This window comes from Plenodomus lingam, assembly GCF_022343315.1.
Source record: "Plenodomus lingam strain CAN1 chromosome Unknown contig_7, whole genome shotgun sequence".
NCBI lineage: Eukaryota > Fungi > Ascomycota > Dothideomycetes > Pleosporales > Leptosphaeriaceae > Plenodomus > Plenodomus lingam.
In genome coordinates, this window is record NW_027093971.1 from 438,191 (window position 1) to 465,060 (window position 26,870).

The 26,870-nt window shown below is 52.3% G+C and overlaps 10 protein-coding genes across 10 annotated transcripts; 4 read left to right on the forward strand and 6 right to left on the reverse strand.

Annotated features, from left to right (window-relative positions):
- Nucleotides 1–552: 552 nt before the first annotated feature.
- IAQ61_009991 (uncharacterized protein) lies at nucleotides 553–1,880 on the reverse strand (the record flags this gene model as incomplete). Its single annotated transcript, XM_003845209.2, has 2 exons — nucleotides 553–1,397; nucleotides 1,454–1,880. The coding sequence occupies 2 exons, from the start codon at nucleotides 1,878–1,880 to the stop codon at nucleotides 553–555; spliced, it is 1,272 nt and encodes a 423-aa protein (XP_003845257.2).
- Nucleotides 1,881–2,768: 888 nt separating this feature from the next.
- On the reverse strand, nucleotides 2,769–3,404 carry IAQ61_009992 (uncharacterized protein; the record flags this gene model as incomplete). The annotated part of the gene is made up of 1 exon (XM_003845208.1): nucleotides 2,769–3,404. The coding sequence occupies one exon, from the start codon at nucleotides 3,402–3,404 to the stop codon at nucleotides 2,769–2,771; it is 636 nt and encodes a 211-aa protein (XP_003845256.1).
- A 1,500-nt stretch (nucleotides 3,405–4,904) lies between these two features.
- On the forward strand, nucleotides 4,905–5,787 carry IAQ61_009993 (uncharacterized protein; the record flags this gene model as incomplete). Its single annotated transcript, XM_066098620.1, has 2 exons — nucleotides 4,905–4,935; nucleotides 5,306–5,787. 2 exons carry the CDS (start codon nucleotides 4,905–4,907, stop codon nucleotides 5,785–5,787), a joined length of 513 nt encoding a protein of 170 aa, XP_065951447.1.
- A 942-nt stretch (nucleotides 5,788–6,729) lies between these two features.
- IAQ61_009994 (uncharacterized protein) lies at nucleotides 6,730–9,816 on the reverse strand (the record flags this gene model as incomplete). Its single annotated transcript, XM_066098621.1, has 2 exons — nucleotides 6,730–9,714; nucleotides 9,781–9,816. The coding sequence occupies 2 exons, from the start codon at nucleotides 9,814–9,816 to the stop codon at nucleotides 6,730–6,732; spliced, it is 3,021 nt and encodes a 1,006-aa protein (XP_065951448.1).
- Nucleotides 9,817–11,021: 1,205 nt separating this feature from the next.
- Nucleotides 11,022–12,214, reverse strand: IAQ61_009995 (uncharacterized protein; the record flags this gene model as incomplete). The annotated part of the gene is made up of 4 exons (XM_066098622.1): nucleotides 11,022–11,172; nucleotides 11,258–11,893; nucleotides 11,968–12,051; nucleotides 12,207–12,214. 4 exons carry the CDS (start codon nucleotides 12,212–12,214, stop codon nucleotides 11,022–11,024), a joined length of 879 nt encoding a protein of 292 aa, XP_065951449.1.
- An 837-nt stretch (nucleotides 12,215–13,051) lies between these two features.
- IAQ61_009996 (uncharacterized protein) lies at nucleotides 13,052–15,439 on the reverse strand. The gene is made up of 3 exons (XM_003845202.2): nucleotides 15,245–15,439; nucleotides 14,400–15,097; nucleotides 13,052–14,352 (listed from the first exon to the last, which is right to left on the reverse strand). Exons 1-3 carry the CDS (start codon nucleotides 15,319–15,321, stop codon nucleotides 13,637–13,639), a joined length of 1,491 nt encoding a protein of 496 aa, XP_003845250.1. The 5' UTR covers nucleotides 15,322–15,439; the 3' UTR covers nucleotides 13,052–13,636.
- Nucleotides 15,440–15,702: 263 nt separating this feature from the next.
- On the forward strand, nucleotides 15,703–16,497 carry IAQ61_009997 (uncharacterized protein; the record flags this gene model as incomplete). The annotated part of the gene is made up of 1 exon (XM_003845201.2): nucleotides 15,703–16,497. One exon carries the CDS (start codon nucleotides 15,703–15,705, stop codon nucleotides 16,495–16,497), a length of 795 nt encoding a protein of 264 aa, XP_003845249.2.
- A 123-nt stretch (nucleotides 16,498–16,620) lies between these two features.
- IAQ61_009998 (uncharacterized protein) lies at nucleotides 16,621–20,880 on the reverse strand. Its single transcript, XM_003845200.2, has 2 exons — nucleotides 17,757–20,880; nucleotides 16,621–17,705 (listed from the first exon to the last, which is right to left on the reverse strand). The coding sequence occupies exons 1-2, from the start codon at nucleotides 20,591–20,593 to the stop codon at nucleotides 16,673–16,675; spliced, it is 3,870 nt and encodes a 1,289-aa protein (XP_003845248.1). The 5' UTR covers nucleotides 20,594–20,880; the 3' UTR covers nucleotides 16,621–16,672.
- A 2,167-nt stretch (nucleotides 20,881–23,047) lies between these two features.
- On the forward strand, nucleotides 23,048–23,392 carry IAQ61_009999 (uncharacterized protein; the record flags this gene model as incomplete). Its single annotated transcript, XM_003845199.2, has 1 exon — nucleotides 23,048–23,392. One exon carries the CDS (start codon nucleotides 23,048–23,050, stop codon nucleotides 23,390–23,392), a length of 345 nt encoding a protein of 114 aa, XP_003845247.2.
- A 601-nt stretch (nucleotides 23,393–23,993) lies between these two features.
- On the forward strand, nucleotides 23,994–25,973 carry IAQ61_010000 (uncharacterized protein; the record flags this gene model as incomplete). Its single annotated transcript, XM_066098623.1, has 3 exons — nucleotides 23,994–24,240; nucleotides 24,289–24,704; nucleotides 24,753–25,973. The coding sequence occupies 3 exons, from the start codon at nucleotides 23,994–23,996 to the stop codon at nucleotides 25,971–25,973; spliced, it is 1,884 nt and encodes a 627-aa protein (XP_065951450.1).
- Between the last annotated feature and the right edge of the window lie 897 nt (nucleotides 25,974–26,870).

Below are 26,870 nucleotides of genomic sequence, written 5' to 3' on the forward strand. Positions count from 1 at the left end.
GAAATTCGTGGAAATTGCTCACAAGTCAAGGACTTAGTATGGTGAGTCTTTGCAGATGATTGGATTTGTGTAGTGAGAAGAGTCGAGCAGAGCGGGCAGCTGTGAAGGTTTTTAAGTCGGCTGGTGATGCCCGAAGGCGATGGAAGGTTCTATGGAAATATGCCAAGCTAGGGTCTTCCAGCGCCTTCGCGCAAGCTCTGCAGCCTACCAGAAGCAGCCTGGCTGATTGCTGCGAGCAAATGGCCATTTGGCGACCCACTTGCTACGTATTCTTGACCATGGGATTTGGGTGTACCGTGTGGGTGCCGCAGTGAATGTGAATGTTCGCGATATCCTCAAAGGTGGCATTCGCTGTTCGTCTTTGGAGTTCCCCCGTGATGTCACTTTTCAATCTCACCCCGCCATGATGGGCGGCTAACCGTACATGGACAAGCGTGGAGAGCCCCGCCATTGATGTCCACAAACTTGTGTCAGAGCAGGTGGCGGAACACGACAGCGCAACGACATGTCAGTCTTGCATCCGGTATTGCACCGTAGATTGGATATCCTACTTTACAACAAAAAATAGGCCACTACAACGAACAAGGACATGGCAAAGACGTCCCGCGACTTTGACCCAGTAGCACGACTGGCAGTCGTCACTCCCGACCCACAACAGGACCGCCGGTCATAGCCAACGCCATTCGCTTCCGCAGCCACTTTGAAGACACTCCCGTTAAAATTGCCAAAGTTGTAATAGTCCACCAAGATCCAATTCGGCGGCCTCCCCCACGTATCCTCGCACTGCTTTGCATTCAGGCCCACGCTGCCATTGCCAGAGTCAGCATTGACCTGATCGAGAAGCCCGTAGGCAGGTACCAGAATCCCGCCTTTACCCAAAAGAGTAATCTCAATGTTGAGATTGTGGTTCATCAGGTACATGCGTTCCCGGGAGATTCCTTCGGCTTGATTTGGTGGGCGTTGTTGGGTACATGGGAAGGCTGGATCGGTCGGGGAAAAGGGGGTTTCCCAATAATAATTGAACGCGCTGAGCAGCCAGGGGACGGTGTTTTGGTCGGTACCGTAGTCGAGCATTACCACCACGCGCTTGTTCTTAATAATCATCTCTGCTAGCGTGGGCCATTCACTCAGGCTCAGGGTACTCGAGGGCGGTGTCCAAAGATATTGCAAGATGCCGGAATCCTGGAAAGGTGCGATATAATCAGTGACGGATATACGGCTATCTTGGCCATTGTTGTTGCCCATCATGATCGTAATGACCTCGTACGGATGGTCTGCGAGCCAGCCTCTCACTGTGGCTAGATAGGACTCAAGGGTACCGACGTCAAGAATATTACAGGACGTATGGCAAAGACGAATCGCAGACGTCGAGTTGGGTTTTTGGGTCTCGAATGACACTTTGGCATGATTAGTCTTTGCGGCCTCCCAGCCAGTGCATACTCTACCCACTTACAGCCACGAATTCCATTGTCAAGTTGCGTCAAGACGGGATAGACTTGATTACTAGCGGCATTGTTTTGTCTTACAAACGGGCTATTGTGCGCCACCACCATTGAGACATTGGAGAATCTGCGGTCGCAGAACTCCGTGTAACCATTGCAGGGCGTTGTGTTCGAGGCCTGTGGCCGAGCAGACGTTGTGGCTGATAGGGTAGCATTGTTGGACAAAGTTGCTCCACCCGCTACTACAGTGAGGTCTTCTGCAGTGGTCGAGGCAGTCGAGGTGCTTGACGTAGTCGAAGTGGCAGTAGTGTTTTGGCTGGATTGCCCTGTGCTTGAAGAGTCCTTAGGTACAGGCGATGCGGATATGGAGGATATTTGCGCCGTTGTGCCACGCGCAAAGACAGCCAAGGATGCGAGGAGAGGAATAGGAGAAACCATAAAGGGCGAAAAATGAGTGACAAGAGCCGGCCACCAAAGCTGAAGCAGGAAATCAGCAGGCGAGTAAGCCTGCAGTCTGGAAGAACGGATGCGTGACCAAGGAGACGTTTCATTGTGCTAAAGTACAAAGCTGCTTTGGCGGTGTACTACTTGGTTCACTGGGGAGAAGTCACGATGACGGCATCTGACTGCGCTAGAGAAGACAAGTGTAAATAGATGGATTCTACATGCATGTAGTGCTACAATAAACTTGGCAGCATGCGCTCCAATATGGTTATGATTAGCAGTCAAGCTGTGTACATGGCGAACTCGATCCAATGTCAGCACACGGGAAGGCGTCGTACTTGTATTCGTACTTGCACAATGTCAAGCTCGAGTATCCAAAGGAAGAACGATTGAATCGGATGTGAACAACACGGGAGCGCTAATCATTTCGCGTTTACTACCGGTAGTGCAGAGCGGTGGTACATGATTGGCCAGTACACACGTACCAAAGGAATTCTTCTTTACCTCCACCTGGATACACGTTAGGCAATCAATCTTTGTCAATCTGTGATGGTGAGATGTGTTGGGATGGCTATGATAAGAAGCATTGAATAGTAACACCACATACTCTAGCAATCGTGAGCACTGATTTTCTTGTTTTTCACCCCAAATGAGGAATAATCTCGCGTTTCAATCATGGTATTCTTCATAAGGGGCGACTTTACAGTCTCCAAAGGAGAACTCTTTTTCAAACTCGCCTTGATTTATCATTATCATTATTCCTCTGAAACAGCAAGCATCAATACATAACCAGTCATTTGCGGGAAACCCAGCAACATCACGAGTAGCACAACATACTACACCAGAAACCGCCACTGACCATCCATCCACCTAGCTACCGCCCTACGCCACAAAAATCCTCGTCACATTGACAGCGACACAACTCTGATTCTCTGGCTCGCCTGGCCCCAGCTTCCACGCCAGATTCACATAGCGATACGACGCAAAATACGTCTCGCACGCGTACCAGCGATAAAACTCTCTATACACGCCCGGCTGCGGCGGCTGCACCGTATAATCGACCGACCCTTGCAGCGTCAACCGGTTCTGGAGATCAAACGCCACAATCTGGGGCCTCGCAGACCCGGGCTCGAGAATGGGCAGCGCGATGTCGGTCGTGGGGTCGTAGTTGAAGTACGCAGAGGACGAGACATTCATGCTGGCTGCTTGGAGGATCCAGGTGAGGATACCGGGGGTGCCAAGGGTGGGTTCGGGGGCCTGGGAGTATGTGGAGGTGTTGAAGTTGAAGACGGAGGGGCTGCTGGACCCGGGGTTCGGAGGGGAGACGTTGGCGCTCAGGCAGAGGGATTCCAAGGCTGCGCCGACGTGGCAGGCGGCTAGGGTGGTGTTGATGGTGCCATCGGCCGAGGTGACGACGAGGTTGAAGGGCGTGGAGGTTATGTTGTAGAATGGCTCGGTGGACTGAGCGGTGGCGAGGGTGGTGGCGAGGAGCGAGAGAGCGAGTGGAGTGGTCTTCATGTTGTTGATGTTTGCCAAATACTCAAGTAGAGCATGAAGGGGCCGGGACAATTGTGGTAGGTGACTTTGGACAAAGTAGAAAAAAGACGGCCAATATCTCCACTGCGTTGTAGGCACAGTACGGTACAGTGGCAATGCTCGCTATGACATTCTCTCCTCTTCTGCTCAGCCTGCGAACCCGCGCATTTATACCCTCATTGATGACCTCTCATCCCGACACCACTTCCCCCTTCCCCCCGCCCTCGCGCATGCACAACTTGATCCCGAATACACACGCACCCCCCATGCATCTTCGTAGGCCAGGACTTAGTTTTCCCCAACGTTACACCCAGCCTAACGTTACGGTCACATGTACCATCAAACCCGCCTACCCTACCCACCACCAAACCCCAACCCCAAAGCAGCATCTCTCCGCTACCTAACCGAACAAGATTCCCCCCACCACACCCACAACCCAACCACTCCAATCGGGTAATACGCTCCCCTCGTATTCCCTCATACGCGCACCCTACTGATAGAGTACCCCAGGCATCGATAAACAGCAACCATGCAGGTAATCCTCCATCAGCCCCCGGGTCATGCATGGCCACAGAAAACCTGCAGTGCGGCTTGCAGCTAGGTACCTAGCCGACAGCGCCGTTTGCGGAAACTGTGGCACAGGGAAAGGGTACGGATACGAGGCGATGAAGAAGTTGTTCTTCTGCGAGGAGCGTGACGGGTCGCAGGGTTGCGCAGCAAAGTGAAGTGTAGAGTTGGGTGGCTTGTGGGACGATTATGGAGAACGTTGGCGATGCTGCTTTTGGTGATGGGCAGGCCGTGGTAGAGACCTTGGTGGTGTGAGTATGAATGTGGATATGGGTGTATTGCACGAGTGACGTACGTCCTAAGCGTACATAGTACAATGAGAAAGGATTCTGCCTACTATTTCTGGGTTTAGATATAATCTCGAGTCCAACCAATGCATTCCAAGAACAGTCGGATGGAAGAAGGGGTGTACTGGTTCGGTTCCACCATCACCCCATTATGAGCACATACTTTGGAAAAAAGCCCATCACAGTTGCTTATCACCAGTCTGGAAGAGAAAGCAAGGTTTTTTGCTGCGTTTGTGTATTGGGACTTCGGACTGACTTGTCGGTTTGAGAAGGTGCTTTGTTCACTATGGTAAACCCCCCTGGTCAGTCAAGTCAAGTGGCCGCCGCATCTCATCACTTTCCTCTACTCTGACAGTAAGGTATTCATCTTCTCTGATTGTGAATCAAGCACCCCCTCTCATGCTATCTGTCCATCCCGGAATTCCGCTGCGTCATTTTTGCGATCCTCGTCTCGTTTCTTCACAAAGCTGTCGTTCCAGCCACACAAGCCATCGTTGTGATCCTGCAATCGTGAATGCAATGACCCGCTCTTTCTCCACCTGTGTAAGATATAATGTAGGCCGTGACGCATCATGGAAATAAGCAAGTAAAATAAAACCTACAACTGCCCGCCGCCAATCTTCGCAACATGAGCAACACACCCAAGCATAGCCGGGCTAGTACGGTAACTCACGTCAACCTCCAGCATCTCACGCGTCATATAATAGCCCGCTTAGGCCTTCAAAAGTCGGGCATGTTAACTCTTCAAGGCTTCAATAACAGACACACCAACCGCCAGTGCAGACACCACCTCTGTCAACGCCTTCGCCGTGTCAAAGCAGTTCCTGTACACTGTTTTCTAGCGGTTCAGTCACTTCATCTACTCCCGTGACAATTACACTATCGCGTTCAACTTCCATAGGTTTCTCATCCCACATTTTGACGTCTACTGGCTCGATTTCTGGCGCAATAGCGTGGGCTCAGCCACAGGTTATTCAACGATTCTAGGCGAAGGCGCCTCTGCCAATATATTGACCGGAGGGGCAACAGCATTGCCCAAGAGACCTGCAAGATCGGTTGTCTTGACACCAAAGTCGGCCTTGTTGTCGAGTTGGAACAAGGTCACTTTGCCTGCCAGTGGCTTCTCCAATGTGAGAGTAGCCACGTTGAACACTGGCCCAGCAGGGGCGGTGGGCTGCAATGCGGGTTGTGGTGCTACCAAATTTTGGAATAGATTCGCCTCTGGTGCTGCGGCTGTTGCCGTGGTTGGTACAGAAGCATGGCATGGACCTTCAGTAGGCCATGTTATGATCCGGCAAAGGAATCCTTTCGTTATGAGCTTGGACAGGGGAATTAAACGTTTCCATCGTCTGGATGGATCCTTGCTAGCCGTCCTTCGTTTCGACCATAGACACATCTTCATCGGTTTCCCTGCCTCCTACATCTGCATCAATGGCCCTGCGTTCATCGGCGATCTTCTTTGCCTCAGCAATGGCTTTTCTAGCCTCTTCCTCTCTGCTGTGGTGGTGTGAACGGTAGGCCGGCACGTCAAAAGTTCTCTTATCGGCTGGGTCGAGCTTGCGACGGGCGGTCCACGGTGGCTTCACTTTGCGTGTAGTGCCCACATCCATATTGTTGGACGTTGAATCAGTAATGGTTGGGGTTGTTTATGGGATTCCGCTATGGGGGTTTGTGTCGAGCAGCGCGCTCGCTATGAGCAATGATATCAAGGTCTGGCCAAAGTGAATATAAAAATACATGAATCCTCTTAAGACGTACAATTTTATACAAACTTGAGGAGCTGTACTGTAACAATATGAAAGTGGATTGAGCAAAGAAACCCAGTGGGATGACTATGGGCTCAGTCAATGTCGCAGCGCAGGTCAAGCTTTCATATGTGCTTTCGTACGTGAAGAGAGAAAGAGAAGGGACCCTGGGCAACGGCATCCTAAATATATTATATTCACATTCTGCAAGATGAGCGTTTAGACAAGCGTTTAGACGAGCGTTTGCGCGTGCCAGCGCATGGGTGTATTGTGGCAAAGCAGGTGCGTTCGGCTCTGGGTGTGTATGCGACCGTGGTAGTCGTGAAGCTTACATTGCTCGAGGAACTGAAATGGCACTGTTGGTTATGGCGGGCGGGTGGAAAGAGTCTAATGTGAGATGGGCGGTGGGTGGCGGGAGTGCAAGGGAAGTGCGTGAGTGTATGTGTGTATTCATGACCGAGACAAACAAGAAGATTCGGCGTCATTTTTCGGGAACACATGGACCGGAGTGAAATGACCGAAAAGTAAATGTAGATTGACCTGGAGGGCGGGAAGAAGTACGCGAATACTACCTGTGAATAGCCCTTTCCCTGCATTCACCTCTGTACACCAACGCTAATCGCATGTCAAAACCAAAAAAAGTCACACCAAACCCAGCTCAATCAATGTCTTTAAGCTCAAGCCCAATAAATATGCCATGAATATCTCTCATGTCTGCAACACGTCCACAACCCCTTCCCAGTTTCCTCTCTCTCTGCACTCCCAGTACCCATCCTTTCCACTCTTCAACCGCCAAATCTCCTCATCTCCCAGAGCCGCCGCCTCCGCTACTCCAATTTTGCTGAACCAGCGTGGTTTCCACTCGTCGCCATGTTCTTCCATGACTCTCCTCCTCGCACGTTGACGTTCTTCCAGCCGGGCCTTGAGAGCTTCCGCACGGTCAACGTCGCCCTCTTCCAGCGCTTTTTGGTCGGGTCGAAGACGCGAGTCTGTTGGAGCCATATGATTCTCTTCAATGGACGTGATTTGGTTTAGCGCTGCAGCAAAGGTGGTGAAGCCATAGTGTTTCTCAGGTTTGTCGACGAGCTCGCCTACTTTCCAGACCGTCGTACCGGTAGGCTGGCCGTTGGATGTCATTTGTAGATCCGTTGTCCATTTTCCGATTGCACCCATGGGCAGCACTGAGCCTGTACCGTCAAAGACTTGGACGGATACTTCTTCGGAGCGACCGGCAAACATGCCTCCAGCTTTGAATGTGCAGACAGCCTTTGCACCTGTGGTTTCGGAGACAACGGTCATGGTTCCAAATGGCTCGAGGTACTTCTCGCCAGCGATGATGTTGCGCAAGTACGAAGTTGCGAGAGTCCAGGAATAGTGCTCACCGGATTCATGAAGGAAGATGCGGACACGACCGTCGGTGTTAATTTCTGCACTCTTGCCCCAGAATTTCTGCACAGGTGTGGGAGACTGGATGAAGGTCCATTCTTGGGCTTCTGCTTGACAAGCCATACGCACAGGTCGATGTACGACCTTTTCTGCGAAGAAGCGATACCCCTTGTCTTCACGCACCAGCTCGTATGTCTCCCCAAGCATTGGGTTGAACGGTTTGCGAATGGCGCGATCCTTGACACGAGAATTGCTAAAGGCGGAAATGGCAAAGGCAGCCATGTAAACGAGGCGCTCGCCATCCTCTGGTGCGGCCTTGACCGCTGAGTCAAGTAGCTCGCTATACTCTAGCTGTTCAGCTAATCGTTGCAGTGCAGACGTGGGCTCATTGGCAGACACTGGCATCGCAATCGTGGACAAGTCTTTGCCGACATTTTTTCTGAAGAAGGCGATGAGACTGGGCGGTTGGACCTTGGGCGGCTGAACATTGGCCCTTCGCTTCACAGGCTGCAGAGGTAGGGGGGCGAGAGACTTGGGCTTGGTAGGGAACAACGCCGGTGTAGCCTCTCTTGACATGCGTGGGCGATCCAGCAAGCCTGTACCTCCCGTGTCCGACGATGACTCTGACTCGCCATCCGAGTCCTGATCCCGTTCGCGCTCCGGTTCGCGCTCATCATCTTCACTGTCTCTCCGAATGCAGAGAAGCTGTGACTTGCTTCCGTCTACGTCTTGAGCATCGAAAAACTCATCGACTGATTCCGCCACCGACTCGAAGCTGTTGCGCGAAGGGAGTGCTGATAGGGGCGCTGCCATTCGCCGTTGCTTGTTCTCGGCGATGAGTTGTGAGAACTCTTGGACAACGGAATCGAGGTCCCTTAGCAAGGCCATGCAATTGTCGTGGATACCGTCTTCTTGAGTATGTGTCGATGTACTGGCGTGACCATTGCGATTTGGTACAGATAATGCACCGTTTGCCAATATATTCGGAGGGAGTGGAGGAACGGGAGGGACAGCGCCGGGTGAAGGAGCGCCAGCCTGCACAGTGGAGCTTCTTCTAAATAGCCCAGCTGGGCTTGAACCGCTCGAGCTACTAGCTTTTCTCTTCCAAAAGGCAGCCTTTTCTTGTGCCCTGGTATCTGGGAAATACTCGCCCGACTCTGCTTCGGAGGGTGTGGGCGATAAGCCCTCATGAGCTTTGGGTCCTAGACTGGAGGTGGTGGCGGTGGTGGCGTTGTACTTTGGATCCGTATTTTGCGCCAATCTTCGCACAGCATCTCGGGTTCCCGCTACTCTGCCTACCAGTGCCTCGACTCGCGCCCATTCCGTTTCCTCTGCTGGGTTCATTACATGTCCGATGCTCTGGAATGGGCTGTCCTTGACCTGCAGTTTTGGGGAAGAAACCATTCCGGCTGTGCGTGACGCCCTTTCGAGCGCGTCTCTCCACATGTTGAAATCCTTTGCATTGTTTGCTTTCAGCTGCCAGATTTCAGCGCCAGAGTCCACTGAGATCTCCCTAGATTCCTCGTTGGCGCCAATGGCAGCCAGCGACAGGGGAATGGCTCCTCGCAGGGCTGAGGAATGGTCATTTCGATAGTAGGAGAGTGTGGACGAGGTGAAGTCGAGGGAGAAGAAGCGCCGTGCGTAGCCCTGATTCCTCTTCCGTTTCTTCTTCTGCAGCACTCCAGTCAGAAACGAGGCACTCGATATGCTGCCTGGTTTGGCGCCATGTTGTGATGGCGGTCCATGGCCGTATGCTTGTGGTAAAGATTCGGAGGATTCGACGGGGCCCATGGAGGGGCTCGACTTGGGGAGACTGGTTGTGCTCGTGGTTGCCACGGCCTGGGCGTAGTGCATGTGGTGTCCAGACTTTGGCGCTGCGTTTGTGGGATATGTCATGAGGACAAAGGTGGCCGTCTTGGAGACGGTCTTGGAGAAGGTGTTGTCGAAGACCAAGCCGTACATGCCACCTTCTCCTGTGGGCACGTCGTAGGTGCCCATGGACACCATGTCCGCCTCGCATTTTCCATGCCAGTGCACCTGCTTCAGGCCAATGGCCGACAGCTTCTCCAGTACTACGGTTCGATCGTTGCGCGAGGTCGAGGCGCCGCGGCTGCGCGTCGTCGGCGGTTCAAGGCCAGGTGTCGAGGGGCCTGCTTCGAAGGTGGCCGAGGCGGGCAGGTGGGGATTGGCGCCCGTGGCAGTGCCTGGATGCTTGAAGATGCCAAAGTTTAGCGACTTCTTGTGTGGCTGAATGCTCCAAGAGATGGTGTGTCCTGCCGACACATTTACCCAGCGGACCAGGTACGACTAGGCCGCTGTCGATTAGCCTCGAACCGTCGCTTCAAAACAACATGAACAGATTGGCCAAGTTACCTTGCTGTGCACTTCAATGTTCTCCATTCCAGCCATGTTTTGGCGTCGTTGTCACACGTGCTGCACGCCTACTTTTGTGTGTTTTTTCGTGTGCAGTCTTTTGTGCGCCGGGTGTCTCTCAGTGTGTCTCGCAGTGAGAGGATGAGAGAGAGAGAGAGAGAGTGTGTGTGTGTGTGTGTGTGTGCAGGGGAGAGGGAGGGATGTTATGCGGAATGTTTTGCCTCGAAATGTCCAAAGGCCAACGGGTATGTATGGTGTATAGATGCCTGGCCAAGGGTACCTGGGGAGGTAGCGAGAGGGGTAACCTGCGTCGGGACGGTTGTCGTTCAGCGAGCGGACATGGCGGACGAAAAGAAGACGGGTGTCTGGTGCGGATGGTGGTGGAATGCTTGCTGCTTGCTCAGGCTTCACACTGTATAGCTATGAGCAAAGGTAGTGTAGTACCTAGTGAGTGGGTCAAGCGTGAAATGTCCACGGGTTGCGCCTCTCTGCGGATCGGCCTGGCTGTGCTGGGTGGGCGCTTCTTTGCACGTGCAAGATGTGTTTTGTTTCTTGGTCGTACCGTATACTGTTGCTCTCGCTGTCTAAAGAACACGGTCTGTCTGAGAGAGGTGTGAGGTGTGTGTGTGTGTGTGTGTGTGTGTGTGTGTGTGTGTGTGTGTGTGTGTGCAGCCTGCAGGAATATACAGCAGCAAAGACAAGACAAGACAAGCAGTGCTAAGTCGTGTTTGTTAACGGTGGCTGACTGACTGGCTGATGATGTGGCTGACAAGCTTGGAAGGCCGGGAATGTGGCTGGGAACATTGTTGCATCCGAGTATCCCGACCGTGTGCCGGTATATCTTGTAATATACAACGAACAACGTCCGAGAGCACCGTCTTCCTGCCCAGCCTGCCGACGCAGAGTCATGGAAAGAAAATTAATAAAGAAAAGAAACTCGTCATTGCCTATCGTACGGCCGAGCCCGTTTTCTGCCGATGACTCGGACATGCCGATACGACTCCCCATCTGCAATACGAGCACGAGCAGCGAACGTGAACGGGAACGGGATCAGGCTTGTCCCCAATGTTGCAACCTCTTTTTGTTCCATTCTGTGCCTGCAAACCATGTCATTCGCAGAAATCAAAAGAAAATGCACATGTCGCACTCTGAAAGTATATACAGCACTCCTTCAATCCACAGCCTGTACACCGCTTCTTCAGGTCCACACTGATCAACCTGTCCGCACCTTTTCACCAGCCCTAATAGGTAGGCCTCTTCTTCAACAACTTTGCAATCGACGCCGCAGTCGCATTATGCACCGGGAATGTAGGGTGCAAATCATTCAGCCACAAATACTCATTCACCGGATACTCGCAGCTCGGATCCTTTGTATACCAAGTCGGCGTGCCACTGTGAACAAACCCCCAAACTTGTCAGCAAGCAAACTCCCACCATCTTGAACTTCAATCAAAAGGGAAAAACAACAGCAACTTACCCCTTGTACGCCTCACAAAACCCCGTCACATTCTTCAATCCTCTCGTCTGCTCAAACACCCCAGGATTCTTAATCACCGCATCATAGACCCCATACGTATCGTGCACAAACACCGCTGTATCCCTATACTTTGCCTTGAGCTCTCTCGCCATCCCATCTAGCCTCTTATTCCAATCCAAAATCACCTTGCCCTCCTCCCGCACCGCACACCCCCCATCGTCCTTCTCCAGCGTAAGCGGCGCCAAATTCACAGGCGGCGTGCTCAAAAACAAGAAATTCCTCGCCCCAACCGCATACACCTTGTCCACCAGCCCCGCGAACTCGCCGAATATGGCGTCGTAGAGCGTGCTGTTGTTGGCCGCCCAACTGTTCCCCACATCATTGATGCCGATGAAGAAGGCGAAGAGGGAGGATTGCGAGGACCAGGGCGTGGACGGGTCGTGCGATCCATACGTTGGGAGGAATTCCAGTTCGACCTGATCTTTTAGGCTGAGGACGGTGGGCGCATAAGGAGTCACGAGTGCCGAGTCGACGGTTGCACCGCCGTAGGCTAGGTTGTAGGTTAGCAGGCGAGAGGCGTTGTATGTTGTGCTGAGGAAGCCGATCCAGTTGGGTCCATTGGAGGATGTCCAGCCCCTAAGGAAAACATGGTTGTCAGCTATCCGCCCATCTGAAGGTCGGGCTACTAGGTAGCAGAGAAGGTATCATACGGATATCCTGGATTGCCAAATGGATTATTAGCATTAGGCTGGGTGCCATTGACATTGAACCCAGTTTGCGTGTACGAATCCCCACTAGAGACTTGTGTCAGTCCAATCGTACGTTCCTCATTGTTCAACTCGTCGTCCTGTGTTTTGTGTGTCGTGTCATGCAAATCTGCACATGGAACTTCTTACAAGACAAAAAGCTCCCTCACATTCCTCCACCCCGACCACGACGTCGCATTTACCTTCTCATGTCTCCCCGGGTGCGCCAGTCCCGTCCCCGCAAGCACAAGCAACACTCCAAATCCGCGCACCATGACGACAACGACGGGTTGGATCCGGCAAATTCAACGCACCCGAAGTCTTCCGTTTTATCTAGATACTGTATATGTAGGATTGGAAATAAAACGAGGTAGTGATTCTGCAGAGAAGTCTGGACGAGACTGAACAAAACCCAGGGATAAGATGCCAGACGGTATGGCCTCGAGCTCGCACTACGCTAACTAATGAATGTAGGCTACGTGTGTAGTTCGTGCGAAATCCATCAGCATATATATATACATATATTCTCCCCCGCATACACTCTACTACACTCTCCGAGCACAACACCAAACCACAGATAGCTAGTTCGAGCTCTAACTACACGCTAGGTACCAAATGACACCCCATGGTACCCCAACCCAACGCAATATATCTTCCCCCCTCCAAAAGCCGCGGCTCCACTCCCGGCACCGCCGCAAACCAGGACCAGATAAATTCAGCGCGGTCCTCGGAAAAAAGGGCGCGGCGTTTGATGAGGCTGGATGCAACGGCTCCGTGTTGGATTAGGCTTAGACTTGGGTAGGGGCTGGGGCTTGGGCGGGGAGATGGATTATAGGTATGTATATACTCTACAGTAGCGTAAGTAATCGAGGCCCTGGTCTTGGGTCTAGGTTCACGGCCTACGGTTCGGTCTGTTCGATTCACCGTCGGCCGGCCGGCTGGTGGGAGGGCTGGGGGACTCGACGCGTCGCGATTTCTCCGTTGGGGACATGGACAGCGTGCACAGTGTCAATTGGTGCCAGTCGACCATACTGTATAGAATTGTAGGCAAGGCCAGGCCAGGCTGGGCCGTGTAGAGTTTTAGAGTTTACATGTACATCATTCATGTAGAGTATACTCTTCGTTGCGCTCTCCATAAGCCACCGTACATGTATCTTGGACAAATTCGCTCGAGGGGCGGGATTTTTTGATTTTTTTTTTAAAAAAAACCCTCAACCAAGAACTACGAGAAGAATTACATGGGACAGACAAGAAATACTGTAAGTATTCAGGGGGTCGCGAATAAATTTGGAATCTCCTTTGGATCGTGGTGAGTTAAGCTACTGATATGTAGGTCTTTTGAGACGGTGATGAAGACTGAATCATATACGTCATGTGTGAGTTTCCTCCCGTGAAGTGGCTAGCTAGCTAAAGCTGAGCAGTATACCTCGATGCCGCTTGCAAGGCTATGCTTAGATCTCGACCCAATTTGCATCATCCTGTGACAACAAGTGCATGGCTTGATCAAAGCAACCAATCTGCCGCCTCTTCAACAGAAAGCTCAATTACACCATAAGTCCATCAAATCATGTGAAACCTTGGTGCAAACTCCTCTAGCCATGGTAACATTCCAACCCCAACGCTAGTGCCAAGCTCAAATCTCAATGTCAACCCCAATATCCAAACTCGCAAGAATATCATCATCCATCTTGGGCTTTTTGAAAGTCGCCAACCCCTTGCGCTCTGTCTTCTTCTTACCCTGCGGCTTCGGCGTGCCTGCCCGCGAACTCCCATCGCCGTCAAAGAGCGCATCCATATCGAGGTTCTTCTGCTTAGCTGCCGCCTCCTCTTCTTGAGCCTTCTTCGCCGCCTCCTCGGCCTTTTTCCGCGCTGCTGCTTTCTTTTGTTCCATCTTCATGTGTCGCTGCTGTTCGAGCTGGACTTTGCGTACGCGCTCTGCATCTGCGAGACGGTTCTTGCGATTCAGTTCGGCAACGCGCGCAGCAGCTGTTTCAGACTGTGTAGCAATCCTGGGTTGAGCGTCGGCATTGCTGCGGTTAAGGAGGTGAGCATATTTCTTGGATTTGGCGATGCGGGCACTGATGTCGGCATCGGTCCAGTGGTGGTTTTGCAGGCTCTTGAGGTCTTCGTACTTGCGTTGGAGGAAGGATTGTGTAGGTATCTTGGCGTTGGTTTCTACAAGAGATTGCCTGTATGTCTCGAGGTCGGTCTCGGTGAAGCGCTGGTTGGACAGGAACTGGAACTGATAGTCCTTCTTGACAGCACCATGTTGCGCTATGACGTATTGATCTGTCGCCACTTTCTTGCCGCCTTTGCCTTCAAATACATAGGGCTTGCCCGTTGTGAAACCTGGAGATATCAGCGGTGGCTCGAACAGTAGCAATCTGTCAACATACCCTTGATCTGCGCCATCTTGTAAAGTGTCCGTCGCGAAGAGTCCTGACCTACGCCGATCCGGCCAAAGGTTCCCGTCATGGCCTCCTCAAAGCCAGGGTAGAAGCAGACCTCTGAAAAGAACCCGCGACCAACACGGACAGACTCAAAGTCACGTATTGAAGCCGGCTGCTCCTCGCGCGCCTTTTCAGGCGCCCGGTCGTCCCAGTCAACATCACTCTCACCATCGGCATCCAGATCCGAGCCACCGCCGCGGCTTGCAGAGCTGGACCGTCGGCGACGCCTATCGTCCTGTCGTTGTCGTTGCTGACCTCGCTGCTCACGCTCGCGCTTGTATGCCTCGAGTTTCTCGTTTTTCCTAGGCTGAACCTTGGGCCGACTGCTCTTATGTGTGGCGTCATCGGGCTCATCCGAATCAGCCTTGCGCTTCCTGCCATTCTGAAGATTTGCGGCGCGCCTTGCAAGCTCAGCCTGGAAGTTGGCTTTGCTCATCTCTTCCGCTCGCTGACCAAGAATCTCTTCTCGGTCTAGCTGCGACATAGCCAGGATTCTGCGCTTGTCGGCTTCGTCAATGTACTTGCCCTCAAGCGGATAGGGCACTTCCGCGCTTCGTACTGGCGCGTCATCGTCACGGTCGGAGTCAGACTCGTCCATGGCATCTGAGCCGAGCGAATTTGGCGACGAGGCTGCAGGCGACGAGCTTGGGCAGGTCAGCTTCATGCTGTAATAACTCAAGGGGGACCAGGGGCTATTTGAAGAGCAAATTGTGGAGTGGAAGATGGATCGCGAGTGTACAAGGCCAGATATAGATAGAGGAGTGAGGAGGTGAGAGAAGAAAGAGACTCACGCTTCACCTTCTTCCACATCTACGTCTTCATCACCGCCAGCGAGGGCAAAGAGCTCGTCGTCGAGTTCGTCAGCCATGGTGTCTGTGATATCGCCGTCTTTTATGGTCTATACACAAGGCGACAGGGGGGGTAGAAATGGATGTCGGAAATGCGGTATTTGACGGTGAGAGGCGCGTTTGAGGGGAGGGGTGGGAGGGCAGAGAGAGAGAGAGAGAGAGGAGGACTGGACTGGGAGAGGCACTGGTTCTAAAAGAGCGGCGCAGGGGCCACGCCGCGTAAAAGTGGGCCTGGAAGTAGCGTGCGCGGTGAGCGCATCATTTGGGGAACATGAACAATAACTCACGTTATTCTACTTTGAGCCTTTCCTATTCACTCCATCCAATCGAACAATCGCAGGATTCTTAATTCACTTGTGTTTATTGTGCTAATAGTCGCCCATTTCATGTCACCATCTGCAATGCTGCCATCCAAGATCACAGCATGTCAGTTTATGCGCCAACCCGTCGTAGACTTCCTCGCCCCACCCATCACCACGTCCGCATCACGCTCAAGTCGACGACATGGCAATAGATGTCAAGGTAGACATCAAAGCACATCCGCACCACCCCCACCCCCACCCCAATCCGAACCATACTCTTCACAACCACTCCAAAAGAATACCAATGGCAAACCTATTCGGCCCCTCACCGCCGAACAACAGCAATTCCTCTCCTCCGCCTTGCGCGTCAACCAAACCGGCGAACTCGCTGCCATTCTCATCTACGCCGCTCAAATCCCCGTCCTCACAAAAGCTCACCCTCACCTCCGACCACTGATGAAACACATGTACGACCAAGAGGCAGGCCACTACAAGTACTTCAACCAAATCATAGCCAAACACCGCATTCGCCCCACCGCCATGACACCCGTGTGGACCGCCGCTGCCAGCATGCTGGGCTGGTCGACTGCGCTGCTTGGTCGGGAGGCGGCCATGGCGTGCACAGAGGCCGTTGAGACGGAGATTGGGACGCATTATAATGAGCAGGTTCGCGTACTGTTGGATTGGGCCAAGAAGTGTGAAGAGAGGGGGGAAAGCCTGGGACCCGAGTTGGAAGAGATGGTAGGGGAGCTGAGGAGAATCAGGGACGAGGAATTAGAGCATTTGGATCATGCCGTCGAGAATGATGCCAAGAGTGCAAAGCCCTATGAGCTGTTGACCGAGGTGATCAGGGGTGGTTGCAGAGGCGCGATTTGGGTTAGTGAGAGGGTATAGTATGCGACGAATGAAGAATACAAAATACTGTATAAAATGTATGATCCAGTGTATGTATATATCATGACTATCCAGATAGCTACACTTCAACGGTCAATTCACTTGAAAAGCCCATTATCCTTAATTCAAACCACGTCGAACTGCTGTACTCAAGCACAAACCCAACAAACTCCACCTACTCAAACCCGCCTCCCAAATCTCCAAGCACGCTTCTCATACCCCCAGCCCTCTTCCTCCCACCCTCAACCTTCTTCCTCAACGCTTCCTTCCTCTTCCCTTCTTTCCTTTCCAACAAGGCCCTGCGCTCCGCCTCTCGCGCCTGAGCATGGATGTTACTCTTCCCCGTTCCACCTCTCCGCACGCCCTCAGTCGGTGTCCCCGCACCCGAAGATCGCTGGCTCGTTGTCGAGAGATTGGAGGTGGCTTGACGAATGAGCGATGGTACGCGGAAACCGGGAATAGCTGCGGAACGAGACGGGGCGTGAAACGCCATGTGGCCATCGCCACCTGCTGCTCCTTCTTCCATGGTGGATTGTCGGGAGAGCGAGAGGCGGTCGACAATGGGTTTACGGCTTGCAGCCTTGGGGAGGGCTGCGCCATCGTCTTCCGAGTCTGAGAACTGCGAGTCGGGGATTATGACGCGCGGATCATCGAGCAGTTCTGACACTGAGTTCTGCACGTCAGCGAGGGTCATGGGTTTCCGTACCAGGCTGTCGGGTGCGGCTGTTCGTCGCATGTTTGGTGGTGGTCGGTTCTCCTTTTGTGACGATTCTGGCGATTTGCGCTTCAGTGGGTTGAATGGAGCAGGCATAGCGACAAAATGTGTAGTCTGGGAGTCTGGGATTACTTCATTCATGTCGTCATCTTCCCTGGGAGTCTCCTGGCTCTGGGAATCTGGGACATCAATGCCCATCTCAGCAGGCAGGTCGAGGAAGTCATAGTCACCCTCGTCGGCGAAGTCTGCCAGAGATTTGAAGAAAGCCTGCTTCTTCTGGTCTTCATGCAAAGCTTTGACTCGATCATCGGCTAATAGTGCACGTGTTTGTTGTTGGAATGCTGCTCGCTTCTTCCGTTGGCGCATTTCGGCCTCGTCTTCTGAGTCGGATACGTCGAAACCTGCACCACCCACGTTTCTGCGTAGCCCACCGTTTCGTATCTTCTTGTAAAGTTCGGCAATGTTTCTCGCATCATCCTTCTTAGATGCGTCGCTGTTGCCAGTTAGCATGAGCAATATAAAAAGCTGGACAACTGAGACTTACGCGTATAAAGCAGCGAGCTCCCTTTCATTAACATCGACATTGGCGTGATCAATCATGTCCTTGAGCTCTTGATCTTCTTCACCCTCTTCGTCATCACTAGCACCTCCAATACCCGCATATTCATCTTCGGATTCTTCGGCTTGCTCCATGACGGCATCTTTAGCCATACTAGTTTTCTTGTTGGAGTCGTCAATCGCCTTTTGCTTTTTTGCGCCCTTTTGCAGCTTCGAGAAGGCATCTCTAGGCTTGGGAGGAAGCTGGATATCATCTTCACTCTCTTCCGCTGCATCGGTCAAGTCATCTTCAATGTCCGAGAGCTCGACGGGTGCCTCTCGGCGTCCACGCTGAAGCTTCCCCTGTCTTTGCTTGATCGGGGATTCAGCAATGGTCATCATGACTGTCTCAACGGTAGACACTGGTGGGGCGAGACCTGCAGGGGAACGTGAGAAAGAAAATCCTGCATCCTGTGTAGGCTCAAAGTCTTCCACTTGAGTGCGTGTCAAAGCAGGCGAATTGTTGACCAGCTGACTGATGCCCAGACTAAACTGAGAATCGACGGTAGTCTGTGATCCTTGCTGTGGTGATATCAACGATTGACTGTTGGGTACTACGTCTTCCACTTGGCTAAAGTCTGCACCAGGTTGTGTATCCGGCAAGCTGCGTAAGAAGTCTAGAGAATTCTGCTCAGCTTCGTGCACAGAAGCAGGTGTAGCTTGTGAGTCAGATCCCAGTTCGGCAATTGTGCCTGCGAACATCTGTGTAAGGCCTAAATCAGGGGCTGCGTTGCCGAACCCGAAGGCTGCCATCGCATCGGACTGGGTTGATTGTAGGGTTGGAGAGCCAGCGTTGGGAACTTCGCCATCACTCTCGTCATCATCTTCTATTACCCGTTTGCGAGCCCGGTGGACATGCTGCTTACGCGCAGGTGCAGCGGCATCTTCGTCCTCCACGTCTACATCCTCATCTACATGTTGCAGCTCGTTCTCCACTTCTGAATGATCACTGGCATCAGCGGCATCGTCGACCAAGTCGTTCGACTCAGCCTGATCCTCCTTTTCATCTTCCATGAACTCGTCCTCAGACCCGGACAACTCTACATCGATTTCCTCGTCGGCTTCCTTCATATCCTCTTCGTCGCTTCCAACGTAGTCGGCGTCTTCTTCATCGCTAGATGGAAGATCATCGATAGTCTCGCCGTTTTTCTTCCGCTCATCCTTCTCCATCTTAGCAAGCTGGGCATCCTGTTCGCGTTCCCGTTCCATCTGCGCGACCAAATCTTCGATTTCTTCTTGGCGCTTCTCTCGTTCCTCTTCTGTCTCGATATGGGCACCTCGTGCACGTAATTCGTTAATCTTTGCCTCTCGAGCCTCACATGCTTGATGCCGAGCTTTCTGAGCCAACGAGAACTCCCACTCTGCACGATTAATCGATTTTTGACCGTTCCTTCTGTTCTGTGGAGATTTCATCAATTGGGCAAGAGACCGCAGACGCTGTAATGACGCTGATTCCGGTTGCTTCTTTGTGGGTACTCGATCGAAGACGGGAAATCTGCTCTTCGTTTGTACAGTCTGCGACTCATCGTCGGAGTCTGAAAGCTCCACCATCGTATCCGTGCATGACGTCCTCGCTGAAATTGCAGCATTCTTGACGATCACTGGCTCCGGTTGCTTCATCCAAGGATGTACTGGAAGATGCTGAAACTCTGGTGCTCGTCCCTTGCCTTTGTCCAATTTCGTTAGTATCGGTGTTGCATCTGTGCTTTGCTCAAGATCTGCCATCAGTTCCACAGGAGATTTTTCCTTGTTCTGCGTCTCAAACACTCCTGTTGGGCTTGGCGGTTGTGAGTGCTGTGTCTGAGTAGGCTCTGCATCAGAGGAGGCCAAGGCGGAGCTTGCGTCGGGAGTAGGGAGGCTTTCTGGGCCTTCATTGGATACAGTATAGCCCATTTTCGCGAATAAGTCTTTTGTTGAAAACTTCTTCTTGGTTTTCGCTTGGTGGGTAAGCTGCATATTACGGCTGATGCGCTGCTGATCACGAGCCATCTCTTCCATCGCTTTCTTGCCGGCCTTGCGTGTCGGCCTTGCTTGTTGGGTCAGTCGTCTGCCATTTTCACCATCGGAATCACTGCCTGGCTCTCGATTAGCAAGCCGCCGTGCGATTTTCTTGGCCTGCAACCTCTGTGACTCTTCCTGCTGCTGTCTCGCTAAGCGCTCTGCACGAATGCGTCGGACGCGTTCTTGTAGGTCATTACTACGTGACGGTCGAGTAGAAGTATCACATGCCGAGCCTGCGTCTGCTGAATGTCGCAATTGCTTTGTAGGCGTCGCATTTGGGGTCACAAAGAGACCTGGCGATGATCGACGGGATTGGATGCTTGGAGATGGTGATGCGGGAGGAATTACAGTCTTGCTCCTTTGTGGTATTGAAGCCCTAGCATTGGTACGCACAGGTATTTCGTCTTCCTCTTCAGTGCTCGCGATTTCGGCCATTATGGGGACCTCGTGATCCCGACTGCGAGATTCTTCCCTCTTTTTACTCGCAGCTAATCTCTTTTTCATCCGTTCATAGGCATTCTCACCGTCACTTTGCTCGTCCTCTTCGACAGAGGCTGTAGTTGACTGCAGAGGAGAAATCGCAGGCTTAAATCTCGACTGTGCACTCCGTATCTCCTCATCCGAATCGGATGCGGTGTGATCAGAGTCTGTATCGCTATCTGATGAGCCTACTGAAGGTTTCCGCAGAGCTGCTAATAGCTTTGGTGGTCGAGGAGGGGCCGCAGCGTCGATCGCGCGTAAGGATGGCGAGGCACGCATCGGTTTGGGGGATGTGGTTGCCATACTGTGTCTGGGGGCTTGACTGCTATGCGTCTTGAACCAAAAAAGTGGACTGTGGCTCCTTTTGCTTCGCGTCGATGGTTCGGTGTCGTAGAAGGCCGTGCGATTGGTGGTGTTAATGCTAAAGTAGCAGCTTCAGTGTTCTGGGTAGATTGGCGTGCGGGGAAGATTGATATGAATGACAATCGTGATGACTTGCTGATAGTAGGTATCGTGATTTCCAGTCGAGGACAAGCATGTCAATTGTACATGTCTCCAAGTTGGAAATGCAAATGTACCTTGAGGGCGGGGGGCTTTGGCGTGATGGTCATACGTATTAGCGCGATATTTACGCGACGCGTCGACGCGCCTCCCCTGGACAGGCGTCGCGTCGCTAAGGCCAATCATGACTTCACCTGCACTCGACCACATGTATACACTATCTACTATGGCTAAAAGCCAGCGCAGCCAGCGCACCAAGACTGCCCTTTGAAGCGCAGTACTGTAAACTTCATGTAGCTTTTGGGGTGTGGGTGGGTACTACCCACACCATCGTGCCTTTCTTTATAGCCAGGCGTGTACCGGTATGTTAGGTACCAACCAAAGCCGAAAACACGACCATCGCCAGGCTGCGTATCGACACCGGATCAGCGACAGTAAGCACCCGCAGCTATCACCTCCACCTCACCTACCTTGACGATGTTTTATGGACATCTACTGTGTAGGAACAAACCTGCGACATCGGATCAGGATGCTAAGAGTTATCGTATCATCATGAAAATCCAAAGGCTGGATATCACGAGTCCCCTCGTCATTGGGCTCATCACTACATATACAATCTTTTGAGAATGGCCGACTCCACCCTGGCATTGGTACGAAGTCACTGGGGAAGCTCCTGTGAATGCATCATGCTAGAAGGCTAAAACAGAAACTTTGCCCTGAATACTTCATGCTAGGAGTTCGATCAGATTAGCTCGCGAAATCGCCTAAAGCTTGTTTCGGAACACAGTTTGATTAGGTACCTACCGATCATGGTCAGGTAGCACGGTCAATTGCCTGATTAAGACTGTTCGTTTTCGTCCTTGTCAAGTTTTACTTAGCCAATTTTGATGCGGTGTCGTCATATTCAGCCCCAGCGGCGCTTCTGAAGTTTGTTCCATGGCCTAGGCGTGCCGTGGGCTTGATAGGTACTGTTACGTGCTCGTGCTCCTAAAGCATCGCACTGTTCAGGAGACTCCTTTTCGATCTGTTAGCTAGCCCATCCGATATCATTGGTACTAGACTGTTAGTAATAAATATATTGCGCTGCATCGCCTCTTTCATGCGTCTCAGGATACTTGGGCCAGTGCGCCAAGAATAGTGCCGACTCTACACGGGCTCGAGTCATGCCAACTACCAACCACTGCCAGTTCTACCTACTGTGTACACAAACGCCTCAGCCTTACGGCCTCTCTCCACTCTTTGTATCGGCATGACAAAACCGAACTCGTTCGGTCCGCGGTAGAATACACTGCGAGTGTTGCAAGCTCGATACAGTACCTATATCAGCTTCCAGCATAAAGAACACCCTGGAATGCAATTTCCCTCCAAGTCTCGAAGTCCACTGCTCGTGTTTCGTTTGGCTGTGCGCGGGGCCTGCGCCACCTGCTGTGATGGACATTGTACAGCATGTACACAGGCTGTGCTCGGTGCTGCATCCTTTGAAAACTTTCATCGGTCATGCTTGAACGACAATCCATACATCCGTCAAGTTCCCAAGCTTCAGGCCTGTGCTCTGCGTCCAGAAAGCACATTTTTGTACCGCACACGCCCGAGGCTTTGCGCTTTCGCTCCGATGCTCGCGTGTACCCTGTACAGCTGGAAGGGTGTCGGTACGGTTCAAAGGCTACACGGAAGATTTATCGTGCGTCGCATTTGGCGGAGCACGCCTGTACAGTACATAGGCACAGGACAGTATGGCCAGTTTCGAATTATGTAGACGGTGGCGAGGTTGGTTGATAAAGGAGACTGGCTCCCTGAGCTCTTTTTCTGCCTGGGCTGACCATGCGGTTGTACGGAATCTTTCTTAAAATAGCCCAGACGTCTAGGTATCTACTGTGTTAGGTATTTGGTTGTCAAGAAACGTTGATGCCTAGGTCCCCTTTCCCCAGAGTCGAAGCTGCCCGCTGGGCAGATCATACAAGGAAGCGTTGGATGTCGAACCTTTCGAAACCTGGGAGGGTTCCATAGAACGAGCATTGATTCGACGCGATTCCGATCTGCAACGGTCCTTTGGTAATTTCGCATCCCCACGATGACGACAAGCTTGAGCCTAAGACGCACGCCAACTTACCCACATACGATAGTACGTACTCTACAGTCATCGTACACGGTTTACACACACACAGTAAGCGGAACCCAACGCATCGTGGCATCGGCACGTGACAGGCCCCACATGAACTCAAGCGACGCGCTGATCAACAGCTAGCAACCGGGCCCATGTCCATTATCGCCAACTTCGTCCCTTTTGCGGAGAATTGCGAGGTTCTGCCGATGCTCACCCTCCGAGGCGAGGCTGCTTACCACGACGCGTCGTGGTCCCGTCTGAGCTGTCTTCAGATCCCCCTTTGCTGGTGGATGAGGATCCGAGGAAGAGAACAAAAGGTACAGACGCCTCAGGCACGCAGGCTGAGACGTTTCATCGATGGATTGTTGGTCGTCCACGGCTCCTTCACGATGACGATATGTGGATGGTGGGGTGATAAAGTTGGTATTAGGCCATGGCTGACGGCAAGCGAAGGCCCCAGAGGCTCTTTACCCTTCGACCCAGCAAGCAGTTTGTAAGTCTCACCTACTCGCCCTTCTCAGAACCGCGTCTAGTGCTGTTTCATGTTGACAGCCCCTGAGCTAACCCGCCATTCAAGCCCTGCATCGCCATCGGAGCTCATCCGCTCAGCCACTATATTCTCCTGCCCAAGTTGCGTCCAGGAAGGCCTCCTGGACGACGAGGACGAAAAGCCAGCGGAGGTGGTGCTGGTGGATACAGCGCGTTGCAGACTCCCGCTGCTAAAATTATGTAGCCTTGCGCGGATGGAGATTACCGCGTACATGTCTATGCGTGTCTGCATGCCAAGGCACCTGAGGGCCCTTTCGTGGTCTCCTCTTGAAACCAGTGAAACAGTCCACGGTTGTTGCTCTGCTAAACATACGCTATCCGTGCCCGCCCGGGAAATTGGACGATCAGTGTCTTCCTGACGGCCCAAGATCCGGGCTTGTACTCTGTGAACCATTATTATTGAACAAAACCGCGGCGCCTTCTCCAAAACCATCCATTTCGCGCGTATCCGCCTCCCTTTCGTAGCGACAAAACCGCTGTCCGCCCAACACGGCTCGTAAACCACAATCTCCGGCATGATACTGGCTTCCACACGCGACTTTCGATAACATGGAGATTGATGAACATCAACAGTACCAATATGGTACCCCTCGACAGGGCAACCTTTTCAAACGTCCGCGTCGCAGTCTACAAAGCTCTACTACAACCTTGGGCAGTGTCACCGAAAGCGTAACATCATCGCCACGACATTCTGGCCAGGGCCAGGTCGCGCCTCAATTATTCGATCACATCAATGCCTTGAAGCACCTCGACGATCAACAAATACTCATGCTCTTGCACACGGCGCGTGGAGGAGGTCAGTGTACGCGCATTCCCGACCACGCATTTACTGATGTGTCTTCAGATGGCTTGCGTCTTTCGGGTGCCGACAGGTCGTCCATGTCGACGGTCGGAAGCCGTGCTTCTTCATACTTGAGTGTGCCCTCTAGCAGAGTACCCAGCATGCTATCTGATCCTCGTTCATCTGTCGCATCGACCGACTCGTCCTTCACGCAATACAGCGCAGCATCCTCGCGTCTATCTACCGCATCCTCTCGTCTATCTACCGCATCCTCTCGTCTCTCTACCATTTCCACTGCTTCCACACCTGCGCCCAAGAATTTCGCATGCACATTCTGTGACAAGGCCTTGAAGTCGAAGCCGTACTGGAAGTCGCATGAAGAAGAGTTTCACGAACAACGACTCACGTGGCGTTGTCCAGACTGTGAACAGATCTTCCACGCCGGGAAACGCTTCCGGGAGCACCACACCAAACTCCATGTAAGTTGGATAACGTGATTGTATACTCCTTGTACTAATGCCAACAAGGGTTGTGAGCACTGTAAGCAACCACGGGAGAGTGGACAGCCCACAAGTCGAAAAGCCTCGCCTTGCGTCAAGAAGTATGAGATTGTCATGCATGACAAGGATGCTTGGGGTTGCGGTTTCTGTGCAAGTCTATTGACTACCTGGGAAGAGAGGTGCGAACACATTGCATCGCATTTCGAAGAGAAAGGTGCTACCAAGTGGAATTTCACCAATGTTATTCTTGGCTTGTTGAAGCAGAACGAGGTTGCTCAAGCATGGCAACAGATGATGTCACAACGGCATGGAGATGAACAGAACTGGCCGACACTTTCCTGGGAGTCGAAAAAGTGCAACCGTCTGCGATACAAGCTGGAGACGAAATGGGACACAAGGGCCTTCGACATCGAAAAACTGGTGCAGGACACCTATGACTTGGCCGAGATTGATGTCAAGGACTTCATCGAGCCAGCAGCTGAAGCCACACCCGAGGCTTCTGAGCCCCCTAATTCCAGCCACGGCGAGATGGTCGAGTTCAAACTGGAAACGTCCGATTACGGCTCCGACCAAAGGATGCACAGCTCACATGGGTTACCGCATGAGCATTCCATGATGGATATTGATTCGGTAGAGACATCGCACTCTATGCACCACCAAAGTATGCCGCAGACGCATTGGCCCGTCACTCAGGACATGTCCCAAACCCATATAGGCACCGCTACAGACATGGGGGCATACCAAGGCTTCGACACCAACATGACCACTATGTCAGCAGACTTTTCCCAGCCTTTGGCTCAAAACTTTCCGCAGCAACAGACTTGGCCCGATGCCGGTTTTGCGTCAACACCAGATCTAATGAACTACCAGCAGCCCACAGCCTTTATCAACTATGATCAGCCCAAGGAGATGGTCTCGGTGCCAACATCACAGTATGCCAACTTTGCGCACTACCCACGCCAAAGTCTTCCACCAAACTTCCTCGAACAACAGCAGCAAGCCGGTGCTCCGATGACGCCACCAAACTCGCGACGCTTTGTTCCGAAACTCATCAGTATCTCCCACAACTCCAGCCATCGTGGCTTGCAGCAGGAACACCCGCCGCCTCCGCCACCCAAGGATGAGCATTCGCAGAATCGGTTCTCGCGAATGATCATGAGACGAAGGCCTAGTAACATTTCGCAGCACAGCCTCGTTTCGCAACGAGACATGGGCGGGACTTGGGGTGATGAGCTGACCTGGGGATAAAACCGCGGCAGCACTTTTTTCCCATGCTCGAGTCGGCTGGTCCGGCACCGCACATACACACACTCCTTCACACGAAACAACAAACACCCTCACTGAGAAAGTGAGTCCGAACCTCGCTCTATAGAGCAAGCTACACGCCACCACAACGGAGCCGATTTTTACTCTTTCTTTCCTTACGTTTCATTTGCATGCTTTTTCTCTCGCAAGGTCCATGGGAGGATGTTATACCCCTATATGCAGCGTTTGTTTTGTGACGCATTCTTTGTCGACATAGAGTCTAGAAGTCATGCACCTAATACCCCCCTTTTCTCGTACTTCACCGCTGCTGGATTTCACGGTTGATCAACGTAATGATGCTGGACGGTCTGGCTGGAGAGATACCACATAGAGAATCCGAATACTTGAATGTTTCCTATGTAATATATAATTATGCCTACTATACACAACATGTGTCGCAATCACTTGTGAATGGTTGTCGGCAATGACTTGAACAGAAACTTGCAGGATGCATCGACCAACATCAGCATCTGTGATTATGCACCATTGGCGTCTCCACGCATTGCATTTCAAAGCTACAGCGGAGTGCGGAAGCGCTAACCCACACCTTTGACACGAGCGCAAGGTCCCCCGCAACGTGCGTCATTTCATCTGCCTGCAAATCGACGATCAAATCTCGAGCAAGACGACTCGATCAGGAAGAGTTCTCAATCAGATTTGAAGAAATCTGACATACACATCTGTGGCTCAGAAACCAGAGTTGGTAAGGCCGGGCGCCCTGTTGTACTCTACTCGTCTGCCCCAGCACAAGACGACGTCTCCATTCTCGAACAACTACCTAAAGCCTCCACGCTTGCAGATTACAACCATCTCCACTCGCGTAGACTTTACAGTTGCGAC